Source organism: Chrysemys picta, chromosome 5 (assembly GCF_011386835.1).
Source record: "Chrysemys picta bellii isolate R12L10 chromosome 5, ASM1138683v2, whole genome shotgun sequence".
Lineage (NCBI taxonomy): Eukaryota > Metazoa > Chordata > Testudines > Emydidae > Chrysemys > Chrysemys picta.
In genome coordinates this window covers 93013560-93028586 of record NC_088795.1, presented here as the reverse complement: position 1 = coordinate 93028586, position 15027 = coordinate 93013560, and the positions used below count along the sequence as shown (strand labels likewise).

Below are 15027 nucleotides of genomic sequence, written 5' to 3'. Positions count from 1 at the left end.
CCTGATAGTCAAAGGTGACCAGGAGCCTTATGACTATCAGCCTGGTTCTTGAGCAGGTGCACATGAGGAGTTTTTTAGAATGGTTATCTTGCTGTTCCCCTATGTGTAAGCAGGTTATATGTTCCACATCTTAGTTTTCTGTGGCTCTTTGATCAAGGCTTACTCCAGAAAAAAAAATCAACTTCATGATCTCTAACAGGTGATACTTGTATATCTTTCAGATCATTACAGATTTGAGCATTCCTCCTTTGAAAGACAGGTCCTATATGCTGTAGTTCATCCATTTTCTCAGTTTTTCTTAACTATACCCTCTGTTCTGGTACTGGGTACTTGAAGTTCCCATTTGTCTAGGAGGACACAGAAGGATCTTGGAGACTGGTAATTTCTTATCTGTTAATTTGATTTCTCCAAATCCTGTACATAGAAACCCAGGCATCCATTTGCTGTTATTGTTGTGTCTGGATTTCAGATAGTTGTCCTGGATTTTTTTCTTAATTTTCTTTGTAGGTTTTTTTAAGCTGAAGTCTTATTGCTCAAGAAGATCCTAACTGATCAGAGCCAGGCAGCCCATTGTTAGAGAGAGTGATGTCATAAAATATCAGGGTTGGAAGGGACATCAGGAAGTCATCTAGTCCAACACCCTGCTCAAAGCAGGACCAATCCCCAACTAAATCATCCCAGCCAGGGCTTTGTCAAGCCTGACCTTAAAAACCTCTAAGGAAGGAGGTTTTTAAGCACCTCCCTAGGTAACCCATTCCAGTGCTTCACCACCCTCCTAGTGAAAAAGTTTTTCCTAATATCCAACCTAAACCTCACCCACTCCAACCTAAACCTCCCCCCAAAAAAACTTTGTCTTTTTTCTTTCTCCATCTGCTAGAAGGAAGTACTTGTATCCACTTATCTGGTTTGGTATAGTGGAACTTAAACAGGATAGAACCCCAAGTGAAATCAATGGGAGTCTTTCCACTGACTTGAGTGGGAGCTGTATCGTGTCCTGAGACAAATACATGATTGCCTCCTTTCTTTCCTGCCTTCACTGCACTGTGGGTTAGTTTTTTTGTTTTTGTTCTGTTTTTGTTTTTTAATGATATTGAGAAATTATGCATAAAAGAACAAGATAAATTTGTTCTTTGGTTTTATGGCCCACAACAGTTGAACACATTCAGCAACTGAACATTTTCTAATACATTCATATATGGTATATTACTCTATGGGTCTGTGGGGGTTTTTTTTTTTTTTTTTTTTTAAAGAAAAATGCCAGAATATTTTTGAAAGGACTTAATTTTTAATGTATATTTTCAACCCTATGAAAGAACTGAAACTGCTCTGATCTCAGCATGCTTTCATCAAAATTTTTCTCCAAATACCCTCTTATTATTGTGCTTCTATGTCAGTAAAGCAATAATTAATCTGGATTCTGGGATTGTGTGTCTGTTTTTTGGGGGCTTCTAAAACTGTATTTTAATCCTATTCAGTCTGTTATTCTTTTCTTGAAATTTTATTGCTGGGTTATTTATTATTTTGTTGAATTGATCACAGTTAAGGTGATTGACTGTTTAATTTGGCCTCTTTTTTTCTAATTGTATTCCTTTTTTATTTAAAAAAATCTGATTATTTCATAGTACAACTTTTAGTTTTTAATGACCACTCATTCTCCCACTCCAGAATTACCTCTCATGCTGTAATCAGACAGGCACCATTAGTATGAGTCTTAAAAACTCCCTCACTCGCTGATGCACTTCTGGAAATGACAGAATTTGAATGGGTATTTGATGAGAGTGGAACATCAATACAGAAAAAGTAAAAATCTTACAAATTAAGATGAAATGGTCAGCTGGAACAATTTACAATAAGCAGATCAAACAAAGGAGCAGAGGACATGCATCCATTAGTTAGAGGTAGAGGCTACCTAGTGTGCTCCATCAAATTCAGTCATTTCTAGAAATGCATTGGTAAGTGCTGGAGTTTTTATGACTCATATTGATGGTGCCTGGCTGATTACAGTATGAGACGTAATTCTGGAGTGTGAGAAAAGAAAATTCACAACATTCTTTACAAACTAATTTATGTGAAAATGTAAAGCTTGAAGGAAGCTAAATACCAACAAAGTGTTAAGGGGCCAAAAAACTGATGAGGTATTATGAGTGATTAAACCATGATGATGAAGATGAACTATTTGTAATGTGGAAGCACCAAGAGGCCTCATCCCAATGGTGCTAGGGGCTGTATAAACATATAAAGAAAAGATGGTTGCACCCATGTACACCAGTGCTGAATTTGGGCTACTGATACTACAACAGAGCATGTTGAGCTACTGAAATTGACATTCTGTGGCCCTTTTGATTAAACACTAGTTTTCCGGGTCTTATAGCTCTGGTGTTGTAATTTGCATTAGCTTTAGAAACTTCACACAGAATTTCTTAGGCTGTGAATTTTTTTTAAAATTAACTTCGATCAGTTTAAGTTATCCATTTTATTTTTAAATAATATAGAAAAGTTTAAGAATCTATGGTAATTTTTTTTACCCTTTAACTGAAAAGTTCTTAAAAACTGCAAATTAATCAGCAAGTAAGCATGAATGTGTGGTAAACTGGTACCTTTTTTAAACAGATGAATTTTTAAGGCATGCACGTGAACATCCATAGCTGCTTTTCAGAATGTTGTTGTGATTTTTCACAGAACACATTATTTACCACCATTTGTTTCTATTAATGATTTAGGAACACCCACAGACCCAATATCTCCTACAATCCCCATAATGTTCAGACCTCTTTAGTGTCAGTGGGAAAACTGATAATGTTCTACTGATTTTGGATCAGTAGTTTTATAGAAACTATATAATATTTATTAAATAGAAAATGTAAAACAACTTAATTCTCACTCATGCTAGACTAGCATTGAAAGGGGATAATGTCAAGGCTTTCAAACACTAGAGCTGGTCTACTGTATATGTCCCATAAAGAGGGTCTTTTCTTCTAGTGCTTTGTTTTTCTTTTCTATATCTTTAAAAAATTAATCCAATATGTGGTGGCTGCTCTTTTAAATGTGTGATTTAGTGTGGAATTAGCAGTGAACATAGCAGGGTACATGTACTCTAACGGCTTTAAGCTATAACACATGTGACACTGTCTTTCTTATAAGTAAGGCAGGCACCTTTTTAAGTAGGTCTCTGAAGGTACAATAATTATTTGCAATTATTATCTGCAGTTGCGATAGTTATTTCAGATAAAAAAAGAGGAAACTTTTCAGATCTATATAGAACAACAGATGAGGATCATCTCATTTTGTACTTAAACATCTTGACGGGTGTCCTTGTGAATACTGTTAATTGACAAAAGGCAGGAAATACTGAATTACTTTTTCCTTGTCTGATTTTGTTGTTATTGCAGACACCCTGTCCTTCTGACACCCTGCATTGCCTAGTCATAATAATTGTTAAGGACACTGTGGCAGATGAACTGCATGGCACTGTGTTCCTTTTTACTACTTTCTTATCAGAACATAAAAATGGCCTTACTGAGTCAGACAAATGGTTCACCTAGCCCAATATCCCGTCTTCCAACAGTGGCCAGTGCCACATGGTTCAGAGGGAATGAACAGAACAGGGCAGTTATTGAGTGATCCATCACCTGTTGTCCACTCTCAGCTCCTGGAGTCAGAGGGTGAGGGACACCTGGAGCATGGGGTTGCGTCCCTGACAGTCCTGATGAATGGACCTTGATGGACCTATCCTCCAAGAATTATCTAATTCTTTTTTGAACCCAGTTATACTTCTGGCCTTCACAATATCCCCTGGCAACAAGTTCCCCAGGTTGACTGTGCGCTGCGTGAGGAAGTACTTCCTTATGTTTGTTTTAAACATTCTGCCTATTAATTTCATTGGTTGGCCCCTGTCCTTGAATTACATGAAAGGGTAAATAATACTTTCCTATTTGCTTTCTCCACACCAGTTATGATTCTACAGACCTCTATTGTACTCCTCCTTAGTCGTCTCTTTTCTAAGCTGAACAGTCCCAGTCTTTTTATTTTCCCCTCATATGGAAGCTGTTCCATACCCCAGTTCCTAATACACCTGAATCTTCTCTCCCAGAACCGTTGTCTCGTTCATGCAATGAGACCCTGCAGTTCTAAATGGCCCTGCATGTGGAACTGGGTGCATTTCAGAGGATGTTACCATGAAAGTCCTGGACTTTAGTCTCTTACCTAGTAGCCAAAATTTGGCCTCCAGGACTCCTCTCCTACCTTCTCAATGTCATTGGTACCTACATGTACCATGACTACGATTCCGTGACTTTCTGTGACCTTTGTGACTTCTGCAGTGGCCAGTGTGGCTGACCCCAGGGCCGCTCAAGCAGCTGGCTCCGGGGACAGCTGCTCAGATGGCCCTGGGGACAGCCACACCAGCTGCTGCTGGAGTGGCCCCAGGGATGGCTGGAGCAGCCACGGTCCACAGCCCCTGGGCAGCGGTCCCTGGGCGGCTGGATGGCATGTCTGCGGCCCCCGGGCAGCAGTCCCCGGGTGGCTGGCCGGAGCAGCCGTGGTCCACAGTTCTGGATGGCCAGCCAGAGCAGCCCTGGTCCACGGCCCCCAGCAGCGGTCCCCAGATGTCATCCCCCAGCAACCGCCCCCCTCCTAGGAGCAGGCCCCCTCGCCCCCCAAGATTTAATCACAAGTATTTTTAGTGTAAGTCATGGACAGGTCATGGCTGTGAATTTTTGTTTATTGCCCATGACCTGTCCATGACTTTTCACTAAAAATACCTATGACTAAAACATAGCCTTAACCATGACCCACCGGCTCCTCCCTGGCACTGCACATAAGTCTATCCTGATGTCTTGAGAGGTCTGTACCTTTGCACCCAGCAGACAATTCACCATGTGGTTGTCCCAGGCATCACAAACCCAGCAATATATATTTCTAATAATTGAATCCCCCTTCACTATTATCTGTCTTTTCCTAATAACTGGAGTCCCCTTCTCTGGAGCGGTATCCTCAGTGTGAGAGGATACCCTGATGTCATTTTGGCCTAAGTTAGGAGTATGTTTGTTAGGCGTATCTGCCTCTCACATGCCCTTGCAAAACTCCCTGTTTGCTGCTCCTGTTTGTTAGCTCCTTTGGTCACTTATTAGCTGGCTTTTTAAACCCCTTTCCCTCTGAGTTAGCCATTCCTCCTTGTCAAGGTATTATGATGCATAAAAGCTTTCCTCCCCTGCCCATCTCCAGAAAAAAAACCACTAGTTTTCTTTCCTGATTATTTATTTCATTAGAAATATCTGCTCCCCTCTTGCCTCTTTTTGCTGGAATTCCTTGCTGTAGGAATTGGAGGACTTGACTAGTGATGTCACAGGAAACTAACACTATGGGCAACTTGTCCTTCTCATTTGAGGCAGGAAATTCCCTTCCCCTTGCCACAGTGGCCATTCTTACATTACACGTAGATCTTTCCTCCCTCCAGTGGAAGGAGAAAGATCTGCAGCTCAGGTGGCAGCCTCATTTGGTATCACTAGTCAAGCCCTCCAAAGATCTCACCAGTAAAGAAAGGGAAGGAAGGACATAGAAAACATTCAGAGTTTTATTTGTTTTTTGGAGTGGGGAGAAGCAAAGGGGGAAACTTTGAAACATCTCTTTTTTATATTGTAAAGAAGCAGTAAAGGGCAATATAAATGTGTTTAAAATTGCTTTGCAGGGCATCTAACAATGTTTAAGAATCATCATTATCTCTCCCTCTTTTGGGGTGAGGGAGAGCTTCAGTAAGGTTACAGACTCATGTGACATCATTATTCAGGGCCTCCAAAAATCTTGCCAGGGTACTCCTGCAGAGAGAGGAAAAGGAGGACCTGATGTAAAAAAATAAAAGAACCCCAAATTCCTTTTTTAAAAAGTTTGAGACTCTAATTAATTTGTGACACACAGGAAAGAGACTGACCTTGTTCACCTGACATGGTCCTGGAATACATAAGGGTAATTAATATCCCCTGTCACATGACAAGAGTCTGTATACACAGAGTGGCAATTAAGGGGGAAAAAACAATTTTGGGTTGGTTTTGCAGTTCATTGCTAACTATGGAGTTCCCTGTGTTTCTCTCTAGAAGTTAACCTCTCCATTATTTTTACAAAGCTTTTTGTATTTAATATGGATTAATAAATAGGTCATTTAGATTGGTAGAAGGGCCGCTTGTCACCAGTTTTATGTTGTTTGATTAAGTCTGAAGGCTTCCCAAGCACAGGAAGAGAGCACTTTGAGGAATCTGGATCGTCTGAATGATTATGAGCAACAGGTTCAAATACTAAAGGATGAGATTGCCATCCTGGGTGCCCAAAAATCTGTTCTTCACAGCAGGTATGGACCCTAATTTGACAAATCTTTAAAACATACACAGGAAGCAAACCAAAAACTGAATTTATGATCTCCCAAGCTAGGATAACATATGTTGAGCTGCTACTGAAGAGGAAGAGAAATTGCAGATACATAGTTTTAGATTGAAAAGAAAACATAAACTAAACCTCCCCATCCTATAATGAAGCAACATAAACGTTTCCACCAAATTTATTTTGAAGGAAGAAAGGGGGGTAATGCACAAATATTTTCATTTCAGACTGTTATGTTGAGCTTCGGGAAATGTACCAAAAGGACAGCCTTGCAGAATGTACTGAGAAATTTCTTATGGGCAGAAGCAATGCGTTATTTCTTGCTATAAGGCTTTTGGAGCACCATACCATTCCAGTACAAGACTGTTTGCTAAATGTGCCATTTAGTCACTGTACATTGGTAATGGAAGAGGTACAAATTCCAGAAGTTTTATTTTTTAAAATTCTGTTTCTCTGGTACAAAGTGCTTACCTCCACACACTTTTGGAACTGCTTTAACTATATTGATTTAGAAACCAATTTATGGGAATAAGCTATACTGGGATACACAATTTTATACTGGTATAACAGCATCCATACTGGGGCTTGTACATCTTTAACTATATCAGTATAATACTACACCCTAAAGCAAAATAGTTAAATTAGTATAAAAATTGAGTGTAGACCAGACCAAAACTTTCTAAAGGTAATGAGATGACCTTAAAACTACTTTTCATCACACTTTCAGACTTGCACGGAGTCGCTCTCCTTCTCCAAGGCCCTGCCGAAGTAGATCACCTAGTCCTCTTCCACTCAGGAGCTGCTCACCTGGCCGGGCCAGGCTTACGAATGCTGCACGTCATGCCCACCTGGTGGCTCGCTTTAGTGAGATTTATACTCAAGAACGCTTGGATGCACAGAACCTTTTGAGGACTTATATCGATGATCTGGAGATAGTGCAGAGGATAATATATGTTGCAGCTGTGGTATGAAATGTTTACAGTATTTTTTTTCCATTACAGTTTGTGCACATACTTTATGTAAAAATAATATGACTTGGCTGGATTACAACTTGCTTCACTTGATACATTTTTTGTTGTTCCTATTTTTCATTTCAATTCCCTCAATTTAGTATCCTTTTGATCTTTTCTCTAAAACCTGGCAGTTCCTGGTTGCAGGGCTCATTGTTATTCCTCTGGATCACACCACTTCATTTAAACTAGTTTTAAAAACGAATATTTACAAGCCACTAAGGCCTGTCCATATGATGCTTCACATTAAGTCACAGGAGATATCTAGATACATGTTTTCTGAATGTTCTGGGTATCACATAAGAACGTAGGTAGGTAGATAGAGCAGGAGACTGGGAGTCAAGAGGAGTCCTTAATTCTATTCATGGCTTTGCCACAGCTCACTTTATGGCCTGTGGCAGGTTGTTTTACTTTTCTGTGCTTCATTTTCTCCCTCTATAAAATTGATGTAGTGCTTAGCCATAGCAGAAAGATATTGTGAATCTTAATGGATATGGTCCTGAGAGGGGTTGAGCACCTGCAGCTTCCACAGATGTCACTGGGACTTGTGAATGCTCAGCACCAAGCCTTGATGGCAAGCATTGCTGTGTAAATGCGAAGTGTTGTTTTTCCCTAGACTAGCAATTTTCAACCAAATTACACAATCAAACTACAAATCCTCTTACTAACAGACAACGTGTACTGCTGTAGACATGTTATGCTATAGAGCTTAAAATTCTAAGTACAACATCCTGTCCACTGACATCTTTGAATGTGTTAAACTGAAGTACTTGATTTTGCAAGTGTTGGAATCTTATGGAAAAATAGAAAGTTCTAGCTGGAAAGTCTGAAGCATTCTAATCTGATTTGTCACCTGGAATTTAAAAACAAATGTGATGTATCTGAGAATACCCTCTCTAAGGTGTATTGTTTCTAAACACCACCATTTTAATATGAAAATTTTTCTCCCCAGGAAACTATAAAGACATTTGGCCAAATTTATCTCTTGATATCAGTGAGGTTACTCTGGGAATGTGTCTGGACCATTGTTTGAAAATCAAACCTATTTTCTTGCTCCAAGTTATAAATATAACTGGTTGTTTTAACATTTGCAGGAGTCTTTCCATGCAGCGAAGATGGCCTTCAGACAATTCAAAATGCGTGTGAGAAAGACTCTGTCTCTAACTTACTCAGGGCCTGAATCACTTGAAGACACTGTCCTGGATTATATAGTTCGCCATGAGGATCTATATGATGTTCAAGCCAGTGTCAACGTAAGTCTGAGGCAATGTGAAGCCAGACTATTAATATTTTATACAAACCTGAAATTCATCTTACTTTGAAGTAGTTTTACTAGGGAGAAGTTAACAGCATTAATTTCGTCAATAAGTTTTCTCATACAGTAATATAACATGCTAGTGTTTGTATCTGTTTGATATACTTTTATTTGTGACGGTAGTGTCTGTTTTTGCAAAAGTAATGCCATTTGCAAAATAAAATCTAGCTACAGTAAATAAAACAATTGTATGATGCTTTCAGTGGTAGTCTAGGAAGCACTGTACTGCACTTGAAATCAGTATACCAGTCCTAGGACTGATGTCAGCATTAATGCTGATATTATGATGTCATTTCAGAAATAGAGGCAATAGTCCCTGAAATAACATAAGGCAGCATCTTTGGTGTTCTGTGTACCTTTTATTTAAGGGGGTTTTGTGGTAGTGAAAGTTAGGAGGGTCAAGTGTTTCAGTATCGGCCCATCTGTAACTACAAAGCTTTGGTAAGCTCAAATTCGTCATCACTAGTAACTAGATATGTTATGTTTATTTTCAGGAAGTAATTCGTGCCATGAATATCAATCCTAAAATTTCATTCCCACCAGAAGTTGACTTCATCATGATCAGCAGTTTGATTCGGGAGTTGTGCCGTGTAGCTTTCTCAATGCAGACCTTGGTTCCTCCCCTCGATATTGCATTTGGTGCAGATGGAGAACTTTTTAATGAGAGCAAGTAAGAACTCTGAAATATTCAGTAATAGACTCCTACCATAGAAATTAGAGATGGAAAAGACCCATCAGGCCACATAGTCCATCCTTCAGCCAGTTCAGCCTATTTAAATTACGGTTTAAGATTGCTGGTAAACTTTACTTGTTTAGTTTGAGTTCTATTTCCCTACTATGTAGCACATTTGGTAGATAATTCAAGGGTTGTAGTGGAATATGTATGCAAAGTATGTAAACTTTGGGCAATATATTTCACTTATTAGTCACTTTTTCAACCAACAGGGCAACAATTTTATCTATAAGCTCCAGTCTCATGTGTATATTTGATTATAAAACCTTTACTAAAAATATTAAGAACAATCTTCCTCTCACTGCCAAATTCCCCTCTGCTGCCAGCGTTTTAAAAAGATTCTTCTTGCTACTTCCTCCATTGTTACTTGCCCAGTTCATTAGAAGCAAAGTTCCAGTGAGCTCTGACAGATAGTGCCTGCACAAGGGTCTCACAAATCTCAGGATTCTCTGCACATCCTTTCTGGCAGCTGTTCTGTGGATTCTGAGCTCTTTGGTGCCCCATCATCACTTGTTGCCACAGCTCAGTATGGAAGGAGAAGCCACTCCTTAGAGAAGTGAAAATCCTTTGTAGAAATGGGATTTTCTTTAACATTTTGTGAACTAGGATTTAAGGGCTCTTTCAAGGCTCAGAGTTGGCTGCTGTGTGAACTGATAGAGAATCCTAGAGCACTTCTGAGGCCTTCCAAGCAAGCACCAGAGGCCACAGCTCAAAGTAAATTTGCTTTCAAGGAGAAAGAAGTTAAATAAGGGGGAGAAAAGAAAGGCAACAACAGCAAGAAGGCTTAAAATAATTACTTTAAAACTGGAGGGAGGCAGAGGGGAACAGGTGAAGTAGTCAGGGAGAGAGAGGAGGAATGAGAGGAAGGTGAAGCTTCAATGGGACAAAAGCAAAATCAGACATGATCAGAAGAGATGGCTTTAGCCAGTTGCTGACCAGCCAGCTGTTTTGGCTATATTAGAAGGGCAATGGCCCCTAACTATTTTTAGTGTTATCACCTTTCTCAGTCAACTAGATGTGTTTGGCCTTCAAAAGACCAGGGAATGAGACAGAAGATAGAACCGATACATTTAAAAAACCCCTAAAAAGTCCAAAAATAGTTTTTCTAGACTTAAAAATATCACTGTTTTATAGGCCATTATCCTGGGATCTTTAAGGGCAGGGAACAAGTCATGTGTCCCACTGGAAAGGTGGAACTCTCCAGTGCCTAAGGATAGATAGCTCCTGTTTCTAGCCCTCATGAATCATGAGATACCAGACCTTAAATATGTTTTTAGTCAGGACTGACCATTGCCCATCCTGCACCTAAGACTAGGGTAACTTTGGGAGTGGAAATGTTAAAATTTAAATTATTTAAAAAGGAAGAACTGCAGCAGTTTGAAAGTACTCAGAGGTTTTAAGGTACATGAAAAGTGCAATTTATAACATGGCCCTGCAATTTATTATATGGATATCACCAATAGACATGTGATGTAGATAGCTTTGTGTATATGTGTTTATATAATATGCAAGTATCAATAAACAAGTGTGCTGACAAAACTGTTTTAACACAATGATAAATTTTCTCTTGTGGCATAAAATAAACAGCTTATTGTTGCCATCTGTGGCTTCTGACAAAACTAAATATGGAGGGTAACTTTATGATGCTACTGTGACTGACCTACTGAAACCCATGATGTCGGGGAGACTTTTGGTTCATAGAAGAAGGCCTCAAATTGAGGGAAAGTCCTATGTTTAACATGGAACTGTGGGGAACTGACTGTGGGCATTGGTCAGGGAGGGAGAAAAAAGATGGAGAGGATTTGTGGGGGATGTGCAAAAGAGCAGCATTTACTGGGAGGAGGAGAGATTGAAAGGATTGGTGTCTCCCAAGGTAACTTTGCTGGGCCCCCAGAATCCTAAATCTGGCTTTGCTAACTAGTTTGCCCAAAATCCTTTAAACTGGTTTCTTTGAAGGAAACTGATATTGTCCATTTAATATTTATTCCTAATTCATTTTTATTGTTGTATCTTTTATCTAATCATTTTTTGACAAGCAGTCCCAGGAAGATGTAATATGCATTGATTATCCAAACTCTGCACTTCATGTTGCATGTCAGTGATGAAAGGGCTCTTGCTTACACCTGGGCTAAGCAGATGTGCATCTGATGTGAGAGATTATTGTAACAAAATTTCTATTGGCACTGGCAGACCACATATGCCTATGTTAGATGAGTTTTACACAAGTACAATCCTTTTTTATACTTTATTTTTACATGTACCATTAAAATATTGTTAAGAAACATATTTACAAGCTATAATAAATATTCTGGCCTTATCAAGCGTAGCCATCACTGGTTTCTTTTAGCATTAACATTGTAATATCCTCTTTGCTGTGTTTGAACAGATACCGTCGCAGCTATGACTCTGATTTTACCGCTCCCTTGGTGGTTTATCATGTGTGGCCTGCTCTGATGGAAAATGATTCTATTATTGTGAAGGGAGAGGCAGTTTCAAAGAGAGGTGCTCTGGTACGTACCCTTGGACTTGCTAAGGAAAGTCCTCCTATTTAAATTCTCATGCAACTCTACTACAGGCAGGATTATTGTGTATCAAATCTCGATATTTATTTAGGGCCTGATCTTGTCAACACTTCCCATGCATTTAATTTTGCTCATATGAGTAGCTCCATTGGCTTCAACATGCTGCTCATGTGCTTAAAGGTTAGCATGTGAAGTGTTTGCAGGATCACGGCCTTAGGGAAATATTCTTCTATTCATATAGTTAAGCCTTGACTTCAGCAAAGTAAGGCTGCTCCCAAATTTAGTTTGAATGAATGTACTTTTCTTAATATAGATCTGTGTCATACTGTGTTTTATTGTAGTGGTCTCGCAGGAGCAGGAGTAAAAGCAGAAGCAGAAGCCGCAGCATGAGCCCTATTCTGTCTCATTCTGCAAGCCCCAGCCGCACCTTGGTACAGTATAACATATCAATCATTTTACACTCAATATCATTAACAGAATCTAGGCATTCAGTAACATTACAAGCCATACACACATGTTGAACCTGGGAAATAAGCATGCATATTGACAATCTTGCGTGGAATAAGATGAAGCATTATACTTACCAATAGGTACTTACGTACATCTGCTTCTGCATGGTGCAAAATAGGTGTTGAGTGTTACCATTTTAGTCAAATATGTAAAATTTGTTGATAAATAATGTGGTCAATTGCTTGACCACACTTTGGTTTGTTATGAAATATATTCAAGTGGCCAAAATAATTAATGTCAGTCAGGTTTATTGCTCTAAGCCAATAATGACAGAGTAAAGGAAAATGGTTCTATGTGATACCATTCTCCAGGAAGTCGTCTTGTGCAGCAATGTCACCTTATGCAGAAGGTGGGCTTCCAAAGTTCCATGTTTCTGCTGGCATTATTTATATGATGATTTTACAAGTTACACATCTCTTGATGTATCACTGAAATCCAACCCATACGTTCCAGCTCCTTCACTTTTTGTTCTGTTCCTTCCTTATCTTTGTTTTGGATACTAGCATTTGAGGTACTGGTCCATGAAGGTACTTCCCTGGCTTGTACTAAGACACACAATAAATGTATCTTGATTTTGACAAATTTCCTATTTGCTTATGCCAAATGCTTACATTAGCAAATGCAAGGAGTTATGGGATACTTACCATATACTTCACTTATGCTATAGGCGAGTTTAGGCTACCTCACTATTACAATATTTGTGCATAATGTTATTGGTGCTTTATACATACTTATATGGTGTGGTGTGTGTGTCTATGTGTATATATATTGGGGGCCCACCTTCTGCATAAGGAAAATGTAAAATTGCTGCACAAGATGATTTCCCAGAGAATGGTATTATGTAGAACCATTTTCCTTTACTATGTTTACCAGTATCGTACATGGCGTGTGTGTGTGTGTGTGTGTGTGAATGAAAAACTGTATGGTAAACTATCCTTACTGCAGGTCAAGTGTAGACTAATAAAAGTATTGATAGATTGTTGGTCTTATGTATATTATTTGCTGTCCTCCCTGTCCAGTTCTGCAAGTCTCCATCTTCTCTGACTTCCAGTCTCTCCTAAATTATCAAGTACAACCATCCAGAAGAATTTTAGGGCTCTCACTATATATAAATAGCACATTGTCCTTGCTTCTTAGAACTAGCAGTCTAAATTTACCCTCTAATGGAAGGCAGGAGCAACAAATCAGTGAGGTGGGGTTAGCGAAGGAAGGACTGAGCTCACAATAATAAGATTATGGGAGTGTGCATAAAAACTTTTCTGTAATTTTTGAATGATATTTGAATAGTTACCTATATATATAATTTAAAATTGTTTAATCATACTATATATTTTGTGTGTGTATCTATTGTTAAGGTATTTATTTAATATAATATAAATGGAGTGTGTGGGGAGGTGGTTTATTTTTATATATAAATACACACATACACACTATGTGTGTATCAAATATGTGTGGGAGCATATAATAAATAAATACCTTATCATTAACAATATCTTGGTAGACTCTCTTTTTGTGAGTGTCATGAAAGAAGAATGAGAGGAGGTAATTTGCTGAATTAAGCTTGAAGGCGGTATAGAGAACCCTCCTTTTAGTTGCTTGGCTGGTGGGTCTTGCCCACATGCTCAGGGTCCCACTGATCACCAGATTTGGGACTTGGTGGTTTGTTTGCCTTCCTGTGCAGCATAAGGCACAAGTCACCTGATAGGATCATCTGGGCTTATCCTACTTAATCAATTCCCTATCATTGAGGGGCTGCAGGCATTGGTAGCACCTCAGTCTCCCCTGTTCTCTGCCTGGGGCACACAACCATTTAGTCTTCTGAGGACTGAAATGCTTTAGTCTTACCCAAGTTACTGGGCTCAGTACAGGGTACCAGGGTGAAATTTAATGATCTATGACACACAGAAGATCAGACTAGATGATTTAGTGCTCCATTCTGGCCTTAAACTCAATGAAATCTCTGAAATCCATGCCAGTATAAGTTCCACTTTGCATCATTCTTGTAGTTACATCAGTGCAAATTTTCTGAATGTAGACAGACCCTCAGATGCTTCCCTGGAGTGTAATGCCTTTTATTGAACCTGGTCTGCTGACTTGCTCTTTGCTGTTTGCCTTGCAGTTACCTCGAAGTCGCAGCCCTTCCCCAATAAGGAGCGGAAGCCCAAGTAAGTGGGCGTATTCAGAATACAATGCCTCATGGTTTTCACATTAAGTGCTTGAAAGATTGAGTAAAGAGATCAAATAACACTGTGCACGTCTTTGTCTCCGACACACTTATGTTGTTTTTAGAATGAGTGGCCCTTCACTTTTTCATTTTGTGAAAAGGCCAATGTTTCTGACTTTTGTAGGGCACCTCTTTCTCATCCCTTCCAAACCATTATCACAATGTCTCTGACTGCTGGTTGCCTTTATGCTATGGCCAGCCAAGTACCCCCCCCACAGCTTCCTACAGAACTGTCCTATAGTAAGTATAATTTGGCCCCTCTTCCATGAGAGAAGCAGGCAACTCTATGACTACTGGCTCTATACCTACAAATTCCAAATGGACTGGCTAACTGACCAGGATAA

General features: G+C 39.3%; 1 protein-coding gene across 8 annotated transcripts in view; it reads left to right on the top strand.

Annotated features, from left to right (window-relative positions):
- Positions 1-15027, top strand: part of SPATA18 (spermatogenesis associated 18) — a 42195-nt gene that overhangs the window by 22955 nt on the left and 4213 nt on the right. For all 8 annotated transcript variants that reach the window (XM_005299083.4, XM_065596899.1, XM_005299082.4 and 5 more), the window contains 7 exons: positions 6206-6340; positions 7097-7334; positions 8474-8632; positions 9189-9364; positions 11814-11937; positions 12291-12380; positions 14579-14624. In XM_005299083.4, coding sequence (XP_005299140.1) covers positions 6206-6340; positions 7097-7334; positions 8474-8632; positions 9189-9364; positions 11814-11937; positions 12291-12380; positions 14579-14624 — 968 coding nt within the window. The remainder of the gene's footprint in view (positions 1-6205; positions 6341-7096; positions 7335-8473; positions 8633-9188; positions 9365-11813; positions 11938-12290; positions 12381-14578; positions 14625-15027) is intronic.